The sequence below is a fragment of the Maylandia zebra genome, linkage group LG15 (genome assembly GCF_041146795.1).
Source record: "Maylandia zebra isolate NMK-2024a linkage group LG15, Mzebra_GT3a, whole genome shotgun sequence".
In the NCBI taxonomy this organism is placed as follows: Eukaryota; Metazoa; Chordata; class Actinopteri; order Cichliformes; family Cichlidae; genus Maylandia; species Maylandia zebra.
The window spans coordinates 10126532-10149927 of record NC_135181.1 but is presented as its reverse complement, the minus strand read 5'-3'; the positions used below and the strand labels follow the sequence as shown (position 1 = coordinate 10149927).

Here is a 23396-nt window from a genome sequence, read left to right as displayed (position 1 = left end):
GAGAGAGGTGGGAAAAGACAAGAGAGAGAGAGAGAAAGGGAGAGAGGGAGGTGCAGGAAGTTGCAGAATGGGTTCAGGGGTCAATTCAGCCTGCAGGCCAGGGTGATGCTTTCGGGGCTCAGAAAAAGAGGCCTCTGTTGCATCACGGGAGTCCTTGGTGTGTCCTCTTAATCTTGCCTCTGACCAGACGGGTCTCTCCCTGTGGCTTTGCACACACACAAAGACACATATAAAGCACATGCACCTTGGTTCTTTGTATGTTGGGAGCAACACAGAGAGAGCAGAATAGTCAAAGTATCAGTACAACAATTTTAAAATACTGTGTACTTAAGGTGTAATAAGCAACTGGAGGTGTGAGGTCCTCCTTAACTAGGTCACAGATAAATCTGAAGGACTGAAAAATGATTAATGAGGTGGGAAAGAAGACACAAACCTCTCCTAGATAAATCATTTGGAGTTTTCTTTAATCTTTCAGTTTTTATGAAATATTGGGTTATTTTATCAGCTACAAGCTTCCATCTGAAAAGTATTTTTTTCTTCTTGTGATTTTTAAAGTGGTCTTGTTCTCCAGGCTTTCTGAAGGTCTTTCAAAGTTTTTCTTTGGACATTGGCTGTGTTTCTTCTCACTTTCAATCTACTCCTAGTATCTGACCATTTGGGGATAACGTTTTTTATTGTTAAGACACTTAACACAAGCATAAAAAAACATGAACGAGCATTGTGTCTACACATAAAAGTGAAGTAAAAATAAACACTAAGTGAAAGTTCTGAAGCAATAAGGAAAAACAATTACGCCCTGCTGGATCCACTGAAGACTCATGGGAAATTTTCTCAGTGAAAAAGTGGCTGTCGAGAAGCCATTGATAAGGAAGGGACGCAGGACGAAAAGTCTGACATATGTCAAATTACACAAGAACCAGACTGAAAATCAGTGGCAATAGGTCGTACACAGTGAGCGTCAAAAGCGGTCTGTAAAACACAAAAACTGCACTCCTCTCACATTTTTCTACAAATAAAGTACAAATAAATAATGGGCGGCTCAGGACTTTTGCACAGTACTATCGTCGATTTTGTAAAACAGTTGGGTAAATCCTCAGAAAAAAAGAAGTTGAAAAGGTACAGAAAATGACAAATGACCCGGTGGACCAGCGAGCCCTCTAAGACTGCTCAAGGATGTTCTCCAAGACGTAGGCGTACATGTTTCCTTGTCAACAACCCAGGAAAGACTTCATGACCAGAACCTGAGGGAATTCACAACAAGATGCAAACCCCCCGGTGAGCCTTAAAAACAGAAAGGCCAGGTCGCAGCTTGCAGAAAACACAGAAAAATAAACTGGTTGAGTTTTGGAACAAAGTTCTACAATGGAAAAAAAAATTCTTGCTTTTATATCAAACAGGATGGAAAGCAAAAAGCGTGGTGACAACAAAAAAGAATCATCCTTTTATCTGTCAAACATGGTGGTGCTTATGTTAAGGCTTGGACACGCATGCCTGCTAATGAAACTGGCACGCCAGCATTTGCTGATGGTTTCACTGCTGACAGAAGCAACAGCATGAATGCAGACGTATACAGGCACTTTCTGCGTGCTCAGATTTAGACAGCTGAGTCGAAACTAACTGGACAACAACTCTAAACTTAGAGCTGAAGCAACCGAAGAGCTTTTAAATAGACGAGCAGGTAGACTAACGTGTCAGTCCAATCACCAGAACCAAACATGAACTCTAATGATCAGACTGAACCACCAAGAACTTAAGAAAGCTTTGAAGCTGAAACTTCAACTACACTAAAACTTTACATTTGTAAGTGAAAGTGTCTCACTGCAAACAGGAGTCATTTCTGAGCTGTAGCAGTTGTTAACGCCGATCACACAATCTGATGAAAATGTAACCAGGAACTAGAGAAATCATAAAAATATGCTTGGAGGGATCCTGCAGCTATTGCGAACCCACTGAAGGCATAACTCACATCTGCACTGAATAAGATTGACAGGCTTCTTCTCTGAACTGAAGTGAACCTCTTGCCCTGAGTGTGTGTGTAATGTGAGACAGGTCTTATGACAAGCACTAATAAGCCCAGACTCTTGACCCCGTGGCGGCTAAGCTGACACAGAGGAATGCACTACGACACTGCTAACAAACTCCTGCGACCTGTGCGTGGATAAGCGTGTGGCACGTCAGGTAATGGAGACAAAGCGGGAAATGCTTCGCATTCAGGTCACTGCGCTTAGACTGTAATTTTTTTCCTCAACATGGAAAAAGCCAGAATATTGATCTCTAAGAGAATTCTCTTTGATTTAAGATGTTTAATAAAAGCATCCCTTTGAGCATACATATGTAACTTCAACTCACATTTTAAACTAAACTTATGATTAATTAGTTTTCTTCTTCTCCACCTTTCAGGTCAAGGCACGTTAAGGACACTGATGTTGCTCTCATTTGTTTTAGCTAGAGTTTATGCTGTAGCTAAATTACTTCCTTCTTTCATCACAGTCCTTGTGGGCCTTTTGAAAATAATCCAATCATTAACTGCATGAGGTATGTTTATAGTAATTATGTACAATACTGTGCAAAAACCTAGAGCCACCCATCAAGTCTTTCAGTTTTTCTTTGGACATTGGCTCTTGTATTACTCATTTTTAGTTCCATCCTTGTACCTGACCATTTTCAGAGCTTTGTTTTCTTTCTTAGTTTTTTTTTTTTTTTTTTTTTTTTAAAGCCAAGTAATACTGACCTATGAATCATCCAAGCATAAAAAGGTACCTATACCTCGAGGGATGAACCCCAATTATGTCTACAGATAACAGACAACTTAGCAAACAACCAATTTTAGCAGCCAGTCACAAAAATGTACAATTTGTTTCCATTTATTTAGTTCTGCACCAACAAGGTGATTCCCAAAGTGCTATTAGTCAAAAACTTGGCATATCTCAACACGGGGTCAAGTCTGTAAAGAGAAGCCAATGTGAAAGTGCCTTAAACCTGTACTCTTTCTTTTATCAAGGGATGAGTCTGTGGGAAAATAAACTTAAGCTCTCACCCTGCATGTGACCTTAGTGACAATTTTCCTTATGATTTAATGCTTTTGAGTCTATATACATCCCCAAAGTTGAGCCTTAACAGTTTATATGGATAACTTAATCAAAACAATAATTCCCATGCACTTATGAAGAAGAAAATTATTCATTTATGTTGTAGTGTTGGCAGTTTAAAATATCTGTGCTGAGTCTGTGAGGATTGTCATGCAAATTCAACGTTAAGGGGCCATTCAAGAAACTGCAGCTTTTTGGCTCAATGTTTTTGTTGTGCTTTAGCCCTGGAGCCTGATTTCCACACAGGTGCAACCTCAGTAGTTTGCCTTTTTACTGTGAAAACTGCTCATTGTTGTCCCAAGTGTACCTCTATGTACACTCCTGCTTTACAAAGACTCTGATATTAATTTTATTGGAAAAATTGTAGTGGCAGTTTTAAATAGCCGTAGAAGCAAAATGAGGGCAGAAAAATAGTAACTGGACCCAAAAAAAAAGGTCCCTTGTGCATTAGTGACTGCTGGGTATTTACCATACTGTGTGTGTGTGTGTGTGTGTGTGTGTGTGTGTTGGCATGTCTGTGTGCCGTCTCATATTGCGCTCAACATGACACTCAGCAGGCGTGACATCAGCTTTCTAGGAGTATCATGCGTCCAGCAGATAAGACAGGTTGTAGCCTCAGAACAGGAAAAAACAAATGAAATACACACACAGCTGCTTGCACTTAATGACTGTGTACACACACAAACACACCACTACTGTACATGTGCTCATCCAGGTATGTTTATTGTTTTCCAGAGTGCACTGATACGACACTGACCACAGACAAGAGCGAGCATTAGAAAAACAAAAAAAATGTCACATTTATGTTTATGTCTCATCAAAATGGTTAATAGATGGATGAATACTGCAAAAACAGAGTGCAGCATCTAACAGCTGAGTGATTATCCGAATATTGATTAGACAAATGTATTAAGTGTATCGAAAATGCTCCAATAAAGCCTTGTATGATTATATCTGATACATGGCACGTGACCATAAAAATGTAAATCTGTCAACATAGGCAGCGCTAACGTATCTGTGGCAAGTTAGTAGACGTGTTGCTCAACCACAAAACGCACACAAAGAAAAAGGATTTAACTGAGCCAAAATGATTGACAGCTTGAACGTAATCACAACTTTGACACCTGGTGTCCTTTTGTTTATCAGTGGATCCTTAAAAATGTATATTTACATGATACGCATTATTTATATATTTTTTTATAGTATTAAATATCCTAATCCTACATGCACAAAATGCAGTGTTGTACAACACAGAGAGAGTTTTCTCTGATAATCATAAAAACAACCTTCTGCAAAAGGGCTGGTTTTAAATGTGTAGCTCACGCCTCACCCTTTTTCATTCTTCACTGAAAGCGTTACTGACCACACAGGGAGGAGGCTCAAGCCAACCGGCCCTTACAGAGTTACAGTCTATCAAATAATTTAATCTCATGGTAACTAAATTCTCCATATAACAGTACCACTCAACTCATATCACTTAACTATTTTGTTCATTCGCCTTGCATAGTGTCAGTCTATTTTACATTTACTGTTCTTGGGCTGGTCTTCAATAAAAGGATTTCACACATACACACACACACACGCACAAAAAAGTAGGTAATCATATATTATACAACACACAGCCTCATGTCAGCTAATCTCAGTGGGCTCCATGAGGAATGATGTAAGTGTCGTCTATGGAAACAAACCGAGCGTATTGCACATGGGTCTTTAAGAAAGCTGACTCAAGTGACTGAATAGCTTACAGTACTCAATGAGGGAACAAAAATGTCACCTCTCACTCTCAGTTAGATCATTTTGGCTTACAGCTACTATGCGCAGAGTGGAAATGCAACAGTGTTGCAGTGATCATCGCTCTGTACAAACACTTACTGCGTAAATTATTGCACCACACGTGTTAAGGGTTCCCTGCACCAAACGTTACACAGTAAATGAGATAAAGAAATGAGCACTGAGCAAACTCTCACTTGGCAAAACTCAGACATGGGGGCTGCGTGGCTGTAGTGAGAGGGAAAAAAAGGGGGTCAAAGTTCAGTTTACTGTATTTGTATTTGTGTGTTCGGTCAGAAGGAAGTTAACTGAGAACAGCCAGGTTTTTTTTGACGACAAGCGACTCTGCTTTCCACAATGGGGTGAGTCTATTTGGGCCACTCCACTGTGGCAAAAAAGGGGTGGGATTTGATATCGTCCACACCTCCCACACCTGCCCCCAGTCTCTCTGTCGGGTTGTACTGGAGCAGCTGCACAGGAGCACAAGACAGAAATTGAAGAGAAAAAAAAACATTAATGAAACTAATAATTTAAATGACACAAATAAACCATATTATTCCAAAAGCCTTTCTCAACGTCTGAGTTAAAAACAGTACATCTGACAGTTTCAAACTACCACTAGCTGTTGCCTATGAAAGTATAAGCACTGTATTGCATACGATGATACCAAAATCAAGACATCAGGCAGATCCAATAAATACGGTATACAGTCTGTATATGCTGTCACCTTGTAGGCATAGCCACACTGGCTTACTGTTAGCTTCATGCTACATTAAGCAGAGAGAAATCCAGGCTGACCACATTAATATATATCCAAAGATTACCAAATTTTGAGGATTTGCAATTAGCTCTAAGATATTATCACAGTGCCAGCTGTGTTATTAAGGACATGTCCATCATCAGTAGTGCATGTTCATCTGCCATAATCTGACTGACAAATGCATACTGTATATTCCTTATCATTTAATGACGTTAAAGTGAAGCTTGGCTTTTTTAAAAATATATTTGAAGATTTCACTGTTGTGTCATTGCACTTCTCAGAGATTACTAACATGTCTGGTGGAAAACATCAGTGAATGTCAACCCATTTCTTCCACTGTATTTGTTGCATACTAACCACTAGCACTACTATAAGAAATTATTAGTTGTTCTTCCTTTGTTCCTGGGAAAGCCCTACTCAATATCTGTTTAGGAGGGAAACCTAATTCTGTGTACAGCATTTAAGTTAGTAGTAATCACACTAGACTCTCACCTGCTCTAGCAGAGATCTGGCCTCATCCGAAACAGACTCGGGGATGTTGAGCGCTGTGTGACGACCGATTCCTGCTGGATGGCAGCGCAGCAGAGACTGTGCAGAGGGAAGGAGGAGTGGAAAGAAGAGAGGTAGATAACCATCATGTAAACACACAGAATATACAGACACCCGCAGAGCACAAGTCAATGTTAAAGCACCAGGACTGGACAAATAGGGAGGAGATCAGAGAGCGAGAGCACCTGAAACAACACTGATCACACCAACTGCAACAAGCTAATGATTTCAGCACTGTTGCTCTTTCTTGGAGCCGTCCCTCTGTGTGTGTCACATGAAGTGAAAATCACAGGAAAAAGAAAGAATGACAAAAACATTATTGTGTTTGGTTCGTTTGTTCTTCGCTTACACAGAGAAAGCTTCCTGGAAGGGACAGCAGCTCATCACCGGTAAATGCGAAACGTTTTTTTATATTTTGAGAGGTAAAACCTGATCAGGTCAAATTATCAGTTCACTCAGAGGAAAATAAAGCAAACCTAATCCTGCAAGTGAGAAAAAGTAAGCAGTAAGACCTCCAAATGCTTTCCTAACCACAGTATATAGCCCAATTGTTGAAATAATTGACAATAATGAGTGTAATTGCCGCTTGTTGTAAAAGCACTTTTCTCAGTGCATCTTCACTGACAGGCTGGAAATGCTAGAGCAAAATGTGTGCACCAAGCAAAAGCCTTAAACTGTGTGTGTTTGTATGGGGGGGGGGGGGGGGGGGGGGGGGGGCTGTGTGTTTTTTCCATCAGTTAGGTCGGTTGGCTCTCTCTCTCTCTCCTGATACGTGCTGCAGGAGTTCTGGCTGCGTTCCTAGCCGCAGTCAAGACTGCTCCAGGCAAGATCTTATCCTGCAAGGATCAAGAGACACTATGTGTGCCTGTGTGAGTGTATCCTTGCCAGGACTGTACCAAGACATAATCATCAAAGGAGACATCTGTGTCACTCAGTTTGCTTTTTGTTTATTTATTTGTTTTGGGATTTTTTTTTCTTTTTTTTACCCAGGTAAGTAGTTGTTTATTGTTCCAACACAATGGCCCTAACCTAACACCCCGACTCATGTCTGAGCCACTGAAAAGAAGCGCTGATGGCTGATATGAAAATGTGCCCACTGGCAATCAGTTAGAATTTATTGAAATTTAATAGACAATGAAAAATTGAAGGGACGCTCTGCACCTGCACTGGCCGTTTGTGCTTGCATCCGTGTGCGAATTTGTCCTTCAAGAGAGCAGCAAGTTATAATTAGCATGCGTTTGTGTACATGCATAACAGCTATAAATGTATCCGTTATCTTCAAAACAAAAGGCTCTGAGATTCTCCCCTTTCTCCCAAGCTGGTCTTAAAAGATGGTCCCCTCTGATCCTGGACCAGCCGAGCTGCAGCACCTTGAGAGCTGCCCTGGTCTTCACCTTCCACGGCGATCTAAGGTCGGTGTGCTCCAAGCCCAGCGCTGCTCTAGGAGCCAGCAAAGAGGCCCGGTGAGAGCTGACCCCATGGCCCAGCAGATGGAGCTCAGGCTGGGGGAGAAAGTCACACCGACACCCCTGGCACTCCCTGAGAACCAGAGTAAGAGACTGCAGCCAAGACGCACCTCGCACAAACACGCACACACCAAAACAACAACCTCCACCTACTCAAACACATACAGACACGCGCGCAGAATCACACACAACCTGGCACGACCATAAAGAGTGTGAGAGAGTTGAAAGCCAAGACACCTACAGACATCCCACAACACCTTCGCAACAAAGATAAAAAAACAAAACAAAACAGTTTTTGTACTTTTTGACTCACCATGCCTGTCAGGAGTTCAAACAGGATGGCGCCCAAACTCCACCAATCACACGATGCCGTCTCCTCACCAATACCTCCCACCTCTGAAGCGAAAGCGAGAGGAGAGAGACAGAAATGATCAATAAATTAAAAAGCAGAGAAATCATCTGTGTGTGGGAGAGGAACCCAGGTAGCAATAATAAACTAGTGACAAATGTGAAGTTGGGATATGATCAACCATACAGACGTGGAGTCGTTGATCTTAAGCCTACGATAAACTTTAAGGATCTTGCTTTTGTGCCACCGTTTCAGAGTAACAACTTGGATTAATATTTTGCTGAATTGTTGCAATCAATTCGAAATGAGCACAAAAACGTGGCCACACACACACACAAAGTGTGTGTCTCATAAAAGGGTGATTTGCATAATAAAAAGCAGTTAAATTGAGGAAACCGTCTGTGCTGCAACTTCACGCCATCTGCATGACCTGACCTCAAACATAAACACACACACTCATGCAACACACAGACACTCAGGCAGCACATACACACACACAAATCAAGAAAGATAAAGCAGGAACACTTGAGGAAAAAAAAAAAAAAAAAAAAAAAAAAAAAAAGAGTAAAATATGTTGTTCATTTTTCTTTACTCCCACATTTTCTTTTAGTTGAGCTCAGGGCTAAAACTAATGACATCAGCTTGTTTGAAGAAAAAAAATTCTTCATTCAAGTATTTTTTTGCTCCATATAGTGTCAGAAACTAGTTTCCTATTTTACTTACATCCCAAAATTATGTATTTTGTTCAAAAACCTGACAGAAATAACTGATCTACAACCCATCTGGCAGGCTCCGCAGCACAAGTCTAACTAAGACACAGAGAACAAGAGTGACACTTGTTTGCAAAAGTCAAGCGTGTACGGCAGCTCCATTGGGTACCAGATGGCCTCTTGTGCCGCTTAGTGTCCCTCTCCTCTCCTGTCCAGAGGGAGGGGGTCTGGTCGCCCACTGGGCCGGGACCCAGGGTCATGGTTGTGTGCGCCCAGGGACCTGGCTCCTCAGCTGGAGGAGGATATTAGACAAAGACCCCTCGTCTCCTGGAGGCTGCTGAGAACTCCAGGGGACTGTGCAGCTCTCTTGCAGCCAAGGTTAGAGAGGGCTATGATACGACTTGCATGTTTCATATACTCACAAACATGCGCGCGCGCACGGCCAACTGAGCAACCAGTCTTCAGGGCTCCCCAGGACTACTGTTTTGACAGCCAAGGAGAGAAGATCGTCATTGAATGGACCAGTGATACCTGTGTAGTTATAAGCTGGAGGGAAAATACTGGACACACACACACACACGCGAACGTCTCAGAGCAAGGTCGATGTCATCACAATGGATTAATGTCTAAGGAGCTGCAGGGAGAGTACAGTGGAGCTGGCTACACTTACCGCTCTGTCAGAGCGAGGCAGGAGAAAGGGAGATGCAGAAAGAGAGGAGAGGATGGGCGAATTAACTGCATCCACAGGCCATGGGTCGTGCAAAGCCCAGTGTTACGGTGTGCTACACGATCTGCACATTTTCCACACTGAGCATACTTAAACTAACTTTGCATTGTATTTCTTCAACAGCTCAAAGAAGAAGAAGAAAAAAAAAACACACGAGAATTCTAAGACAACAAAGGGATACAGACAAGTTCAGCTCCAACGCGACAACAATACAGTGTGTTCACCTCATGGCCTCTTCTTCCCTTTCCCCTCAACAATGAAGTTCCCTCCTACTTTGTATCTTAATCACACTTCATCTCCTCCCTCCTGGGGGCCATAAGGAACTTTCTCTCTTCTCCTCTCGGTCTGACTTCCCTAAAAACTTAACCGACAGTCATTACCAAAAGAGGAAGTCAAGTATATGCAGGTAGGAAGTAAGGAAGGATTGATGTTTGCTGTTCCAAGGCAAGGCGAGCACTGTGTGTAAAGGATCTCTCGACAATTTAAAACAAAGAGATTTACACAAGACATGCAAGGTATAAATACATTTGTATAAAAAGATTCCATTATAAAAACGATACGACGAAACCACAAAGAGACTGTGAATAAACTTCAAGTTTATGGGAAAAACTAAAGAAAAGAAAAGGCCAAGACCCTACACCGTGCATGAATGGAATCTCTGGATTAAGAAGGAACTTTAGATCAACACGAACATCTACAAATATACACACACTTGTGAACTTTTGACCAGTGTCCAGTTTTGCCTGCAATCTCAATGATAAACTAATTGAAAACTCCTAATCACGTGTAAGTTGGGCCAAGCAGATAAAATCCTTTAACTAATCTGACTAACAAGCAAACAAATCTTAGGATGTCTTTCTGGGAGTTCCTTTCTCAAGGTATCAACGCACAAAAAGATCTACTAACGTTTGCAACTACCATTAATACATTTAACATTGGGAAAAAAGGATATCTTATTTTTTGCACTTGATAATGAAATGAACTGACTGCGCCATTTAGTAAATCTGACCCTTAATTTTATGATGACACGGGTCCAAAGCCCCGACCAACATTTGGAACCAGTAGCTGTGAAGTCCAAACAACTTTGAATTGATTTGTAGTGAAGGTTTCTTCTAATTAGACAAGATATACTCAAATGTTGCCAGTAAAATGACCCCATATCACAACAAAGACACCAGATCACCTCCACTCTAGGGGGCAGGGGGTGAATTTCTTTTTCCATCTGCATGTACATGTATAGCCTCTCAGCCTGGGGAAACATTAGCAGCTGAATTATTTGACATACATAAAAAATGTGAGCAATGACAGTGTCACTCAGAATCTGGTCTTTCATCTGACTTGTTAGAGTGACATACCAAGATAAGGTAAATCATGATATAATCTAGAGATGACTGGTCGATAAATTTGCAGTTGCCTTAATGTAGCTCAGAGTTCATGTCCACATCAAGATTCCTGGCATATTTACAAGCAGAGTAAACACACTGAAATAGTAAAGCAGAAGTACTTTAAGGCTTCAGGGTACATGTTCTTCTTTGTATAACCTTTCAAAAAATAATGAGATGATGGCTCTGTGTCAAAAGGAGAACTAAACTGTAACTTCAATCAGATCAGGCGTGGCTGAGCAGGTAAAAGGACTTAAAAAAACAAAACAAAACAAAAACAATAAAACAAACAGTGGTTATGATGATCGTGTCCTGAGGAACTGCCTTGTCACCTCAGAGAGGAAGAATATTTAATTTCCCTTTTCTTAGAAATCGAAGACAATCGGTTTTGGCTGTGCTTCCTTCTCAGCAGAACAATAAACAATTCCCATTTCTGCTCAAATCAGGTCGTGTTCGCGCAAAGGCGTTTTTTTTTTTTTTCTTACCAGGAACAAAACATTAGCCATCTGATGTTTATCAGTAAAGAAAAAAAATGGTGAGAAAATAAATAAGCAGAAGTGCTGGACAAACGGATTAATGCCCTGCTGCCGATGCATTTTCCAAGAACACTCCTGTGTTTTTTTGGGTGTGAATATGTGTTATTTAAAAACATGTTTCTCTCCTTCTGACACACACACACACACACAGTCACAGCAGGCCCCCTGCTAGCTTTCTGGCAAACATTCATAAATCTGTCATCAGGAATGAAGCCATTGCATGAGTTGACCCTGTCTGGATAAACAGCAATGCATAACAAGGGCAGGACACACACACACACACACACACACACACACACACACACACACACACACACACACACACACACACACACACACACACACACACACACACACACACACACACACACACACACACACACACACACACACACACACACACACACCTAAAGACATATGCATGTCCATGATGTAGAAGTCTTCTGGTGTGACATAAATAAATAAACAAAGTGTGTGACAGCTTCTACATTTTAATGTGTCTTTATGGATGAATTTTAAATAAAGATGAGGCAGAACGAGACGCTAGAAAGAGAGAGAAAGTTGCCAGCGTTTGAGTAGGACAGTCGATATATGTCGAAGCAGTCTTTTCATTTAACAGCAGCGTAACACACCCCCTGTTGGCAGCTAAAATGCATTACATCCTTAAATTCACATGGGATCAACTTGTTTGACTAACTAGACCTTTCACACTTAGGCCGAGGTGGGTTCAGTTTCAGCTCAGTTCACAGGTCATCTGCCTTTTATCACAGAACCACATTTTCTTCCCGGTCACATATTGTCGTAAAATGTTTTTGATGCTACGGCATGAATTATACTAATGTGAGCCAAACACATTATTTTTTCAGGAGGAACTGCAGATGGCTTAGATGAAGTAAAGGTGTCATTATGTTGCTGTCTCCTGCGCCTCTTACCATTGAAACACGCTGTCAAGGATGACTTCCATTGAACTAAAAACTGTAAATTTTGGTTTAACTGAAACATTTTGATATCATTTTAAATGAAATATATTTATGGGTACCAAATATGTACCAAAAATACATGAGGATAGAACTTAAAAAGCTTGCATAAAATACAATGCATTAAAAAAATCTTTTAATGAGGCTATATTTACTGGATAAGCATCATCCGCATATTACAGTTTACTCATCAACCATGCATTTGAGACTAGTGTAAAAATTACCACTGCTTACAATAACTGAAGAAAAATAAACAAGTGGGATGTCTTTGCTCACCATTTAAGAGTTTAAGCTAGCTTCCACATCACTCACAACACATGTCTCAAAATGTATGCACTTCTATTAGTAAGCTGTTAAACAAGCTGCTGCCAAGGGAATAAAAATGAACACTTTGGATATTAAAGAGAGCATTTGTTCCTTTCAGATTTATTACAAAAGTGAGACACTGTACGTTCTAGACAAAAGGAGGATTTAAATCTGAAGTGACCTTCCTGACTTGAGCGAGAGGATGAATATGAAAGAATAGCTAAATATAAGTGTGTGGGAGAGTGAATGGGTGTGAGGGTCATTGTGAGTGTCTCAGAATGCATCCAGTGTTTTCAACTAGCCGCTAAAACATTTTGAGAAGATTAAACACATCACGCACACTCTGCCTGACAGCCTTAGTGTGAAGCCACCTGCTTAAAGGACCAATACATTAGACGGCACACATACATGTACAAATGCCCAACCACGCATGCTGAAGGGCTAAGTAGGGACTCGGTGCTGTAGTCTAGCACCAGTTTGTTTTAGGCAGCTTTTAAACAGCATGCCAGAGCTGCCACAAGCAGGCCCGCCGTGCTACCAGTTGACTGCTGCACAACAGCGCACTCTACAGGACATCAGAACAACTACAACGAGATTCAGCAACTCACATTTGTGGAGGAAGAGTTAAAAATGAATGGCGTTTCTTATTTATTCTTAATATACTGACCAATTAGACAGGTAAATAAAATGAATAAGAAGTATTTTAACCCCATGAAAGATTTATGTACATTTATTTTATTTTGTTAGTTTTTCAATACTTCATATTTCATTAGTTTATATAAAAAGGAGCTTTTTTTGCAAGCTCCTTTGAGTATTATGGTGGTGGGAATTATCAAAAGTCAGCATATAATTAACTGCAAATATACCCACTAACTGATAAAATGAAAGAAATCAATAGAAAAATGTACTGAAACCTTTGCATATGTCTCACCTGGCGCACAGTACATATTGGCAATGGCCTGTTTGTCACAGGATTCCTCCACATCACTCCAGCTGCAGAAGTAGGTAAGCTGAACGTGACCTAAGATGAGAAGAAAAGACAGAAAGCGTTCAGCTTGGAGTCTGTTAAACATAAATCTGTTGCTCTGCCTCTCATCAAACCCACACGTCTAGTGTCACCCAGACACTCAACTTTTCAAACTGTTCACCCCACCTTTAAAGCACTTCCTTCCTCCATTCCTTTCTGCCGCTCTACATCCCTCTGAACTTTTCAAGCACACAGCCCCAGCGATTATTCCTGTTTAGCGGGTACCCGTTAACGCTATCATTAGAACTAATGGTGTCATTAGGTAGCCATGGCCATTAGCCTGGGCTAGCCAGACTGATGCACCACACTAGGCCGTTGATGGGCCCTTTAGAACAATAATTACCACCAGGGAGACGAAAACAGCCACTCAGCTAATTAGATGCTTGTTGATAACGAGGTGGAGAGAGATGATTGTAGGACGACAAAAGAAGAAGTTGAGGGGGAATCTGTGACCTCATGGTAAAACAACGCTTTCGCTTCTCAGAGAGACTTCATTCTGCTAAACAGATTAGATCACGGCTGACTGATGAAGGCTGTGGACTGTATCTTTACAATGCAAGTTATCCAGTTTGGGGAGGGAAAAAAGGGCAAATTAAACATGACAACTGTTATATACAGTAGCTGCTTCATGGTGATTTATTTATCTCTTTTTAAACCTGGTTTTGTCCAGCTTCTGGTAAATTTAATCAAGATTAGATTAATCAAGTGCGCATTTAATTTTCATATTGACTGTTAGAGGTTTAAATTGCTTCCCTGGTTTCTTGTTTTAGTGCATTTTATCGTTTCATGTAGGGCTGTGCGATATGACTAAAATCTCATATCCCGATATAAAACATCTATCGTCCCGATAACGATAAAAATCACATTTTCTGTAAATTCTGTGAATCTCGGGTAGCTGAAGTGTTTCCAGCTGGGCGTCGTGTACCTGGAGTCGACTGTTTCAAATGATGCAAGAAACTACACATTTTTAGACATAGGTTGTAACGGCCGCTGTTTTCTTTGTGAGTATTTATTACACGCCGTGCTGCAGGGAAAAGCCTGTTCTAACGTTTGAGTCTAAGGTTTATTTTTTAGCACCTGACGGCTCTTTTTTTTGCTTCTCATCCGTAAATACTCTGCATACTTTTTCACGTGATTTCGTTTATTTTGAAAAGTCTCAACAGGATCTTGAGCTTTATTGTGAAGGATTTATGTGGAAACTAAACAAGCGGACATGCCATGGTTTTACCATTGTTGTTGCTAACGACAATGCATAAAAACAGGCGCTTGTCCGTCAGTAGTGTGGTTATATTAAATATAAGAGAAAGAGAGAACTTTAAGAAATTAATATAGCCACTACAGTAGGGCTGCTCGATTATGGCAAAAATGATAATCACGATTATTTTCACTGAAATTGAGATCTCGATTATTTGACGATATTTATTTAACAATAACAATGTATTGAATAATGACTTTAAAGATTGTCAAAAAATAATATAAAATAGTGTGCAAATACTGATAACAGTGCAAATGTTTGCAATATAAAAAATAAATGAAAAATGTAAACATCTATGTTTAGTAAACTTTGCATTGTTGCTCTGTGGTGCAGCTACGACACCGTAGCAAAGTTTACACACTATGTCTACTTGATCCACGTCTGACTCCGCAAACCCATAATGTTTCCACACCACTTTAGTTTTTTTTTACCTCTCTTTTCAACCAACGGCAGTCACTCTCCTCTCCAAATAACTTCTGCTTAGCTTTCCGAGCTTCCCTCGGGTCCTCTTAATCAGCGGTACCCAACCTTTTTTGCGCCACGGACCGGTTTATGCCCGACAATATTTTCACGGACCGCCTTTAAGGTGTCGCAGATAAATACAACAAAATAAAACTAGTACCGGTACCGAAAAAAAGAAGATTTATTCATAACACACGTGAAAAGACCCAGGGAAACCGAGTTAACGATAAAAGCGATAACAAAATAACGCTGAAAACTGATAAAAACCCTGAAAACTATACATTTCACACTTGAGCCTCAACTCTCGCGGCCCGGTACCAAACGAATCACGGACCGGTACCGGTCCGAGGCCCGGGGGTTGGGGACCGCTGCTCTTAATTATTGTGACACGTGTTCGAAATGCAGAGAGGTGCGCTCGATTTTCCACACGGAGCAGCGCGAGAGTAAAGCACGAGGGAGGGGCTAATAATCGGCTCAGTCATTTTTAATGATCGTTGAAAGCCCAGATCGTAATCGAGATTAAAATTCGATTAATTGAGCAGCCCTACACTACAGTGACCATCAAAACGATGAAAAATATTGCCGTAAACTGTTTATTTTGCGACACCACATATCGAACAGCCCTAGTTTCATGTGTAAAAGTCCTTAACATACATGTTACCCATGTACCCAGTAATCCACCAAGAAGTGACGGGAATGATGACTTGGGGTAGCTATTACCAAGGTTGGAAAAGTATGGTAAACTAGACTAATTATTAACATTCTGTCATTAAACTGCATATCCTTCTTTCTTTACTTATCAAACATAACTAAATATTAATTTTGATCTTATTCCCCTTTAAGGACTGATTAAATGCCCGACAGAATAAAAACAAAACCCTTAACACAATTATAAAGGGTATGGACAAAAAAAAAAAAAAAGTCTGACCTTGGTGGTCAAGCAGGATGTTATTGGGATTTAGGTCCCGGCAGATGATCCCTTCTTGGTGTAGAGAATCCAAGGCTGTCACCATCTCTACTGCCCAGCACCGTACAAACTCCTCCGGGATACGAGCTTGGGAAGCAGCCAACGACAGCTTGTCCAGCTCGGCAAACAGCCGTGATACTTCTTTATCAAATTCGCTGCCACCTGTATTACTAATAACTCTTGATGATTCGTCATCAAGTCCTAATAAATTCTCAACCGCTCCACAGGCCTCTGTGCCATTTGTGGCCGAGTCAGAGCCTGTGCTGTTTGGAACCAAGTCTGTGTTTACTCTTGCACTGGGCTCTAGTTTCTCACTATGAGAATCAGTGTCTGGAATGCCTGTGTCAAGAGGGAGGTCATTATTTTGGCGTTCAGAGTGGATAAACATTTTGTCAGAAGCCTCTTGTCCCAATGCCAGACTGTAGTCATCCAAAAGCGAGTTGAATGGAGATGGAGATGCAACACTCGTGTCACAAGTTGCAGAGGCTGTACATAAAGATGAAAGGTCCTGCTCCAGTGGCTGTTCCTCCTCTTCCTCAGGCTGAGTATGAAGCTGTAAGACATCTGGCTGGATGAACTTTTGAGGAGAGGCCGTGACCTCGAGGCCCAGACACACTCCTGAAGTCTCCAATTCCTCCTGTAAAGAGTCTGCAGTCCCGCTCACTACAGGGAGGTTCACCAAAAGGTCTGGTGGATGCCCCTCATCCTCCACTACTGCTTCTTTAAATGAGATCACTGGCACTGACTCATTGGAGGCTTTATCACTACAGTCCAAACCCCAAAGATCCAACCCGGGACCTTTGACCTCCTGAGCCAGCTCTGGAAGATCTTCAGTTACACCTGAGTCCAGGTCGGACGTAGAAAAGAAAGGGACTTGTTTATGAGAGGGACGCTGCTCTCCTAGTTCAAGGCACATAACCTCGCTTGCACTGTCTTTGCTGTCAATACGAAAAAACTCCATTGGCGTGTTCTTGGACTCATCTAAAGACAGAGGCACAGCGGGGGAACGTAAAGGACTAAAGACTTCATTGTGATCCTGTCCCTCACCGCGGTTTTGATCGCTGTCTTGGGCATTACCGCTTTTATCAGACAACTCACTGAAGAAGCCAAGCTCCTGAGAACTGATTGGTGAAGAAAGGCTTTCATTGCTGAGAAGTGAGCGGCTACGTGACGATGTGGTGGTCGTTGCATTAGGTACCTCTAATGAGAGCATTTCCTGCTCGCTCTTCTCTTCCTCCTCCTGCAGTGCATCCGGTTCTACTTTCTCCTGTTCATACTCATTGCAAAGGGTCAAATAGCTGTTGGTGCACTCTTCTTCAGAAGTGGCTCCAGAGTCAGTTTGCTCCACAAGCCTGGGAGGAAGAACGCTTTTAAGAGGAGAAAAGAGGCTCTCGGGTTCCTTCTGTAGCCCAGAGACAGACTCTGAATCAGCAACAGGCACCGAACCACAGCTGGCTGAATCTACTTCCAGCTGTGGCATGGTATGTTGAGGAGAGCGCACGGCAGTTGTGTGACTTTTCTGGATGAAAGGGATGTCAAAGCTGTCCTCTGGGCTGGAGTTATGCATGTATTTTCCAATGTGAGACCACAGTTTCCCACCTGAAAAAAGCAGAGCATTAAAAAGAAAACAGTGCACAATATGGGGAGAACCAGAGGTATCAGAAGTAGAACTTAGGGAGCAGACAGAAACAAATGAGCCAATATTAGCTAGATAATCACTTTCCTGTTTTTCTTTGTGATTATTATCATGAACACATAATCTTGTTCCTAGGAAACAGTTTTCTTTATCTAAAACATTTCTGCTCCAGCGTTAACAATAACAACTTATCTTCCTGTAGACCAGAGGTCCCCAACCATTGGCCTGAGGACTGCTACCAGGCCGCAAAGACAGAAGAAAATTGCTTAAAATTGTATGTATTTTATTTTTTATCAGTTTTCCAGACATTTTTACTTTTCCAAACAATGCCACTTTCGAGTTGGACTTAACTCCTGCACTTAACTTAGTTCTGAGATTTTTTTCTGCCCCCATGCATCAGTAACTCTGAAAGCTAACCCTCACAAAAAGCTGAGGACAATGGAAAGAAAACTGTATTTAAAAGAAAATGTCAAGAATCCCATTTAAATTGCAGCTTCAGGTGCAACTTTCGCAACAGGTGATTCACACGCTCCACATCTACTCTGTATAATATTGCCCAGCTAGCTAATAAAGCCATGAAACAAGCTCTGGGCTCCCACTGATTCTGCATTATGGCGAATTGGTATTGATGTGATAATCATGTAATAATTATTGACAGTGCATAATATAAAGTGCGATAGTTATATTTGCATTACAAGCTGCCACCCTCTAGTTCATGATAAAACAGGGGCCCACTGCTCTAGAGAACACATTACAGATCGTCTATGTGGAGAGGTCAGGTGACTAAGCTAACCATAACATCAAATTTTACATTGGATGTGAAACACCTTTGATTCTATGCCTCTACACTCTTCTTCCATTCTTCACTTAAAATTTACTGGTACTTGTTAACTACTTAACAAGTACTTAGTGTGCATGCGCCAACCAGCGTGCAGCCTGTTACAGTCGCTCCTGCTTTTCTCTTAGTTTAGCTTTTTTTTCCTACGTATTCTTTTTTTTCCTGACTTGTATTTTCCTCCGTTTTCTATCTCTTACTCAATCATGTGGATTGAGAGAGTTTTTGTTCTTCTGGTGGCCGTGGAACTGTTACTTTTATCAAGGAACGGGACCGCGGCACATCTCCTACACGCACGGACTGTTTACTCCAGAGATCAGCTGATCGCCCTGATGCCGGCCGGTTCGCTGGCCAGGCCCGCAGAAGTACCAGCTGAAATTTGGAGGAAAACACATCGGGGATGCAGAGGTCAAGGACAGAAGAGAAGAAAAAAGGTGACAGTGAGACAGCGGAGGCTCGAAGCGAGGAGGAGGTTTAAACCGTGTCTGCCGTCTATCGTGATGGGTAATGTGCGATCGTTGGCAATTAAAATCGACGAGCTCTCAGCACTGGTACGGAGTCAGAGGGAATACCGAGAGTGTAGCCTGATGTGTTTCACCGAATCATGGATGCACCAGGACATTCCCGATGAGAATGCTTCCGTGGAAGGCTTCCACACTGTTCGGGCGGACAGGGACAGCATCGCTAGCGGTAAGCGGAAAGGAGGTGGGCTTGCTGTTTTAGTTAACAACCGGTGGTGTAACCCTGCCAACATAACAATCAAAGAAAGGATTTGCTGCCCGGACACTGAACTGTGTGCTGTTGGACTCAGGCCGTATTATTTACCCAGGGAATTCTCTCACGTCATCTTGGTGGCTGTTTATGTACCCCCTTCTGCTAACCCCACAGCTGCATGTGACACTATCCACTCTGCCATAGCTCGGCTACAGACTCAGCACCCGAGTGCCTTTATTGTGATCTCGGGTGACTTCAACCATGTATAACTGGACAATACACTACCAACATTCAAACAATATGTGGACTGTCCCACCAGGGGAGAGAAAACTTTAGACTTACTGTATGCTAACGTCAAGGATGCATACAGCTCCTCCTCCCTCCCCCCACTTGGTAGGTCAGATCATAACCTGATTCACCTCACCCCCCGCTATGTGCCAATTGTGAGGAGGGAACCTGTGACCACCAGGACTGTCAGGAGGTGGTCAGAGGAGGCCTTAGCAGAACTACAGGGCTGTTTCGAGGTGACCGACTGGGAAACACTCTGTGAGCCTCACGCCGAGGACATCAATGGGCTTACTGAGTGTATCACAGACTACATAACTTTCTGCACCGACTCCATTGTTCCAGCTCAGACTGTTCATTGTTACCCAAATAACAAGCCGTGGGTGACTAAGGACATCAAAGCCCTCCTCAACAACAAGAAGAGGACTTTCAGAGGGGGCAACAAAGAGGAGGTGAGGAAGATCCAGGTGTTACTAAAGGACAAGATCAGAGAGGCTAAGGACAATTACAGGAGGAAGCTGGAGTGGAAACTCCAGCAGAACAGCATGAGAGAGGTGTGGAGGGGCATGAAGACCATCACTGGATTCAGGCCAACCAACAGCAGGGGAACTGAGGGAGGTGAGAATAGAGCCAATGAGTTGAATCTGTTTTTCAATAGATTCGACACCACAGTGTCTGCTCCTACCCCCACAACCTCACCTGTAGTCAGCCTGGAATCCAGAACCACACCACTGTGCCAGCCTCTCTCTTCACATGGCGCTGTTGCCTCCTGTGAGATTCCTGACACCCCTCCCCCACCCATCACCTTCACTCAATACCAGGTTGAGATGCAAATGAGGAGACTTCACTCAGGCAAGTCTGCTGGACCAGACGGAGTGTGTCCCCTTGTCCTCAAGACCTGTGCCCCCCAGCTGTGTGGAGTCTTTCATAAACTGTTTATGCTGAGTCTGAGTCTGCAGAGGGTCCCGGTGATGTGGAAGACATCATGCCTCGTCCCTGTACCAAAGACGCCACGTCCCAGTGGCCCCCAGGATTACAGGCCCGTGGCATTGACCTCCCACATCATGAAGACCCTGGAAAGGCTCATCCTGGACCAGCTGCGACCCATAGTAAGACTACACCTGGATCCCCTTCAGTTCGCTTATCAGCCTCGTCTCGGAACTGAGGACGCCATCATCTACCTGCTCAATCGTGTCTACACCCATCTGGACCAGCCGGCGAGCACTGTGAGGGTCATGTTTTTTGACTTTTCCAGTGCTTTCAACACCATCAGGCCGACCCTCCTGGGTGATAAGTTAGCAGCGATGCAGGTGGATGCTTCTCTGGTGTCCTGGATTGTTGATTACCTGACAGGAAGACCACAATATGTACGTCTCCCACAGTGTGTGTCTGACAAGGTGATCAGCAACACAGGGGCACCACAGGGGACTGTCCTCTCCCCCTTCCTCTTCACCCTCTACACCACAGACTTCAGCCACTGCACAGAGACATGCCATCTTCAGAAGTTTTCTGATGACTCTGCGGTGGTTGGATGCATCAGCAGGGATGATGAGACAGAGTACCGGGCTGTGGTCGACTCCTTTGTCACGTGGTGTGAGCAGAATCATCTGCAGCTCAACGTGGCAAAGACCAAGGAACTGATCGTGGACTTCAGGAAGACCAGGAAACACTTGACCCCTGTTTCAATTCAGGGGGTCAGTGTTGACATTGTGGAGGACTATAAATACCTTGGAGTACACATTGACAATAAACTGGACTGGGCTAAAAACACCACAGCACTTTACAGGAAGGGCCAGAGTCGTCTCTATTTTTTGAGACGACTGAGGTCCTTCAACATCTGCCAGAAAATGCTGAGGATTTCCTATGAGTCTGTTGTGGCCAGTGCGATCCTCTATGCTGTTGCATGCTGGGGGAGCAGGCTGAGGGTCGCAGATGCCAACAGACTTAATAAACTAATCCGTAAGGCCAGCAATGTTGTGGGGATGGAGCTGGACTCCCTCAAGGTGGTGTCGGAGAGGCGGATGCTGTCCAAGATAAAGACAATGCTGGATAACACCTCCCACCCACTCCATGACATGCTGGTCAGTCACAGGAGCACGTTCAGTGAGAGACTGAGATTACCGAAAAGCACCACTGAACGACACAGGAAATCATTCCTGCCTGTGGCCATCTCCCTGTACAACGCATCCACTTAACACACTGTTTGCTGCTACAACTACACATGTTTCTTTTCCAACTATTTATCTATGAGTGACTTATGTATGTATGTATGTATGTATGTATGTATGTATATATATGTATCTATTGTACTATTCTTAGTTAGTGTATTGTCTGTCTTGTCTTAATGTTGGTTTAAAATGGAGCACTGTAACAAAAAATAATTTCCCCCAGGGATCAATAAAGTATTCTGATTAATTAATAACTGACTTAAGTACAACAAAGTATTGGCACACAAATGAGTTTGAGAGTTTGGGGATTTCCATGCAGGTAGAAATCCCCATTTTTTTGACACCATTTTCCAGATGTGCATCTACGGAGCCCCGCAGGGGACATGGGAGAAAAAAAAATTAGTTAGAAAAAAAAAATTAAGACGGACTTTTGCGAGATCTCGCAAAACAAATTCGGGATGTCGCAAAAGTATTGCGAGATCTCGCAAAAGTTTTAGCCGCATTCTTCGGAGGCCGCCAGCTCGAAGCCGACCGGGAGGTCGAGGCACGATGTGCCGGGAAAGCGGTGTTCCTCCCGGCTGTAGTAGGTCTCGACCTCCCGTTAGCTTCGAGCTAGTGGCCGCCAGCTCGAAGCCGACCGGGAGGTCGAGGCACGATGTGCCGGGAAAGCGGTGTTCCTCCCGGCTGTAGTAGGTCTCGACCTCCCGTTAGCTTCGAGCTAGTGGGTGTCAGATCTCCAAAAACGTCGGAGCACTTTTGCAAATATGTGATGTCTTGTAAACCGAGCAGGTATCTGACGTTTACACAACTAAATTCACGCCTCAAAATATCTTAAAAGTGTATTTTGTGACCCAGAAAGAGTAATATTACAACTAAGTAGCTGCCGCCATTGTTGGAATTCAACTTTCGCGAGAAAGTTTTGCGAGATCCCGAGTTAGTTTTGCGAGATCCCGAGTTTGTTTTGCGAGATCTCGCAAAAGTCCGTCTTAATTTTTTTTCTCCTATGTCCCCTGCGGGGCTCCGTAGCATCTCACTTTTCTGAATCTGAAAATGCTACATCAAAAAAAAAAAAAAAGAAAAAAAAAGAGTGGCTACATACACACAGGCATACATACGTATCACACGCAGCTGTAGTGTAAGTAATTGGGAGCTAGCATCTGCTGTGTGCAATTAGAATGAATACGAAGTTCACAGTGATGATAATGATAGCGGGGCAGCTCGATGGCTTAGAAAGTAAAACCCATCCACATGTTGTTTTGTCCAATGTCACTCAGGTCACTGCCTCTTTCCGTCTGCCCGTCTATCCTTATTCAGCCTATCACCTACCTCCATGTTAATACTATAAAAGCAGGACTACTACGGGATTTTTTCGTGTAACAGGAGTGAGTCATAATGAGTGAAACGGTTTCTGATTGGCTTTATCAAA

At 42.7% G+C, this 23396-nt stretch overlaps 1 protein-coding gene across 2 annotated transcripts in view; it reads right to left on the bottom strand.

Moving 5' to 3' along the window:
* Positions 1-3785: 3785 nt before the first annotated feature.
* Positions 3786-23396, bottom strand: part of rps6kc1 (ribosomal protein S6 kinase polypeptide 1) — a 28684-nt gene continuing 9073 nt past the window's right edge. Inside the window, exons 12-16 of one of the 2 annotated variants that reach the window (XM_004541811.4) lie at positions 16294-17931; positions 13553-13642; positions 7948-8030; positions 6112-6207; positions 3786-5329 (exon numbers count right to left, since the gene is read on the bottom strand). In XM_004541811.4, coding sequence (XP_004541868.3) covers positions 5228-5329; positions 6112-6207; positions 7948-8030; positions 13553-13642; positions 16294-17931 — 2009 coding nt within the window. In that variant the 3' untranslated portion in view covers positions 3786-5227. Of the gene's footprint in view, positions 5330-6111; positions 6208-6877; positions 7708-7947; positions 8031-13552; positions 13643-16293; positions 17932-23396 lie in introns of those variants that run through there. The other variant, XM_076873854.1, reaches the window with a different exon arrangement.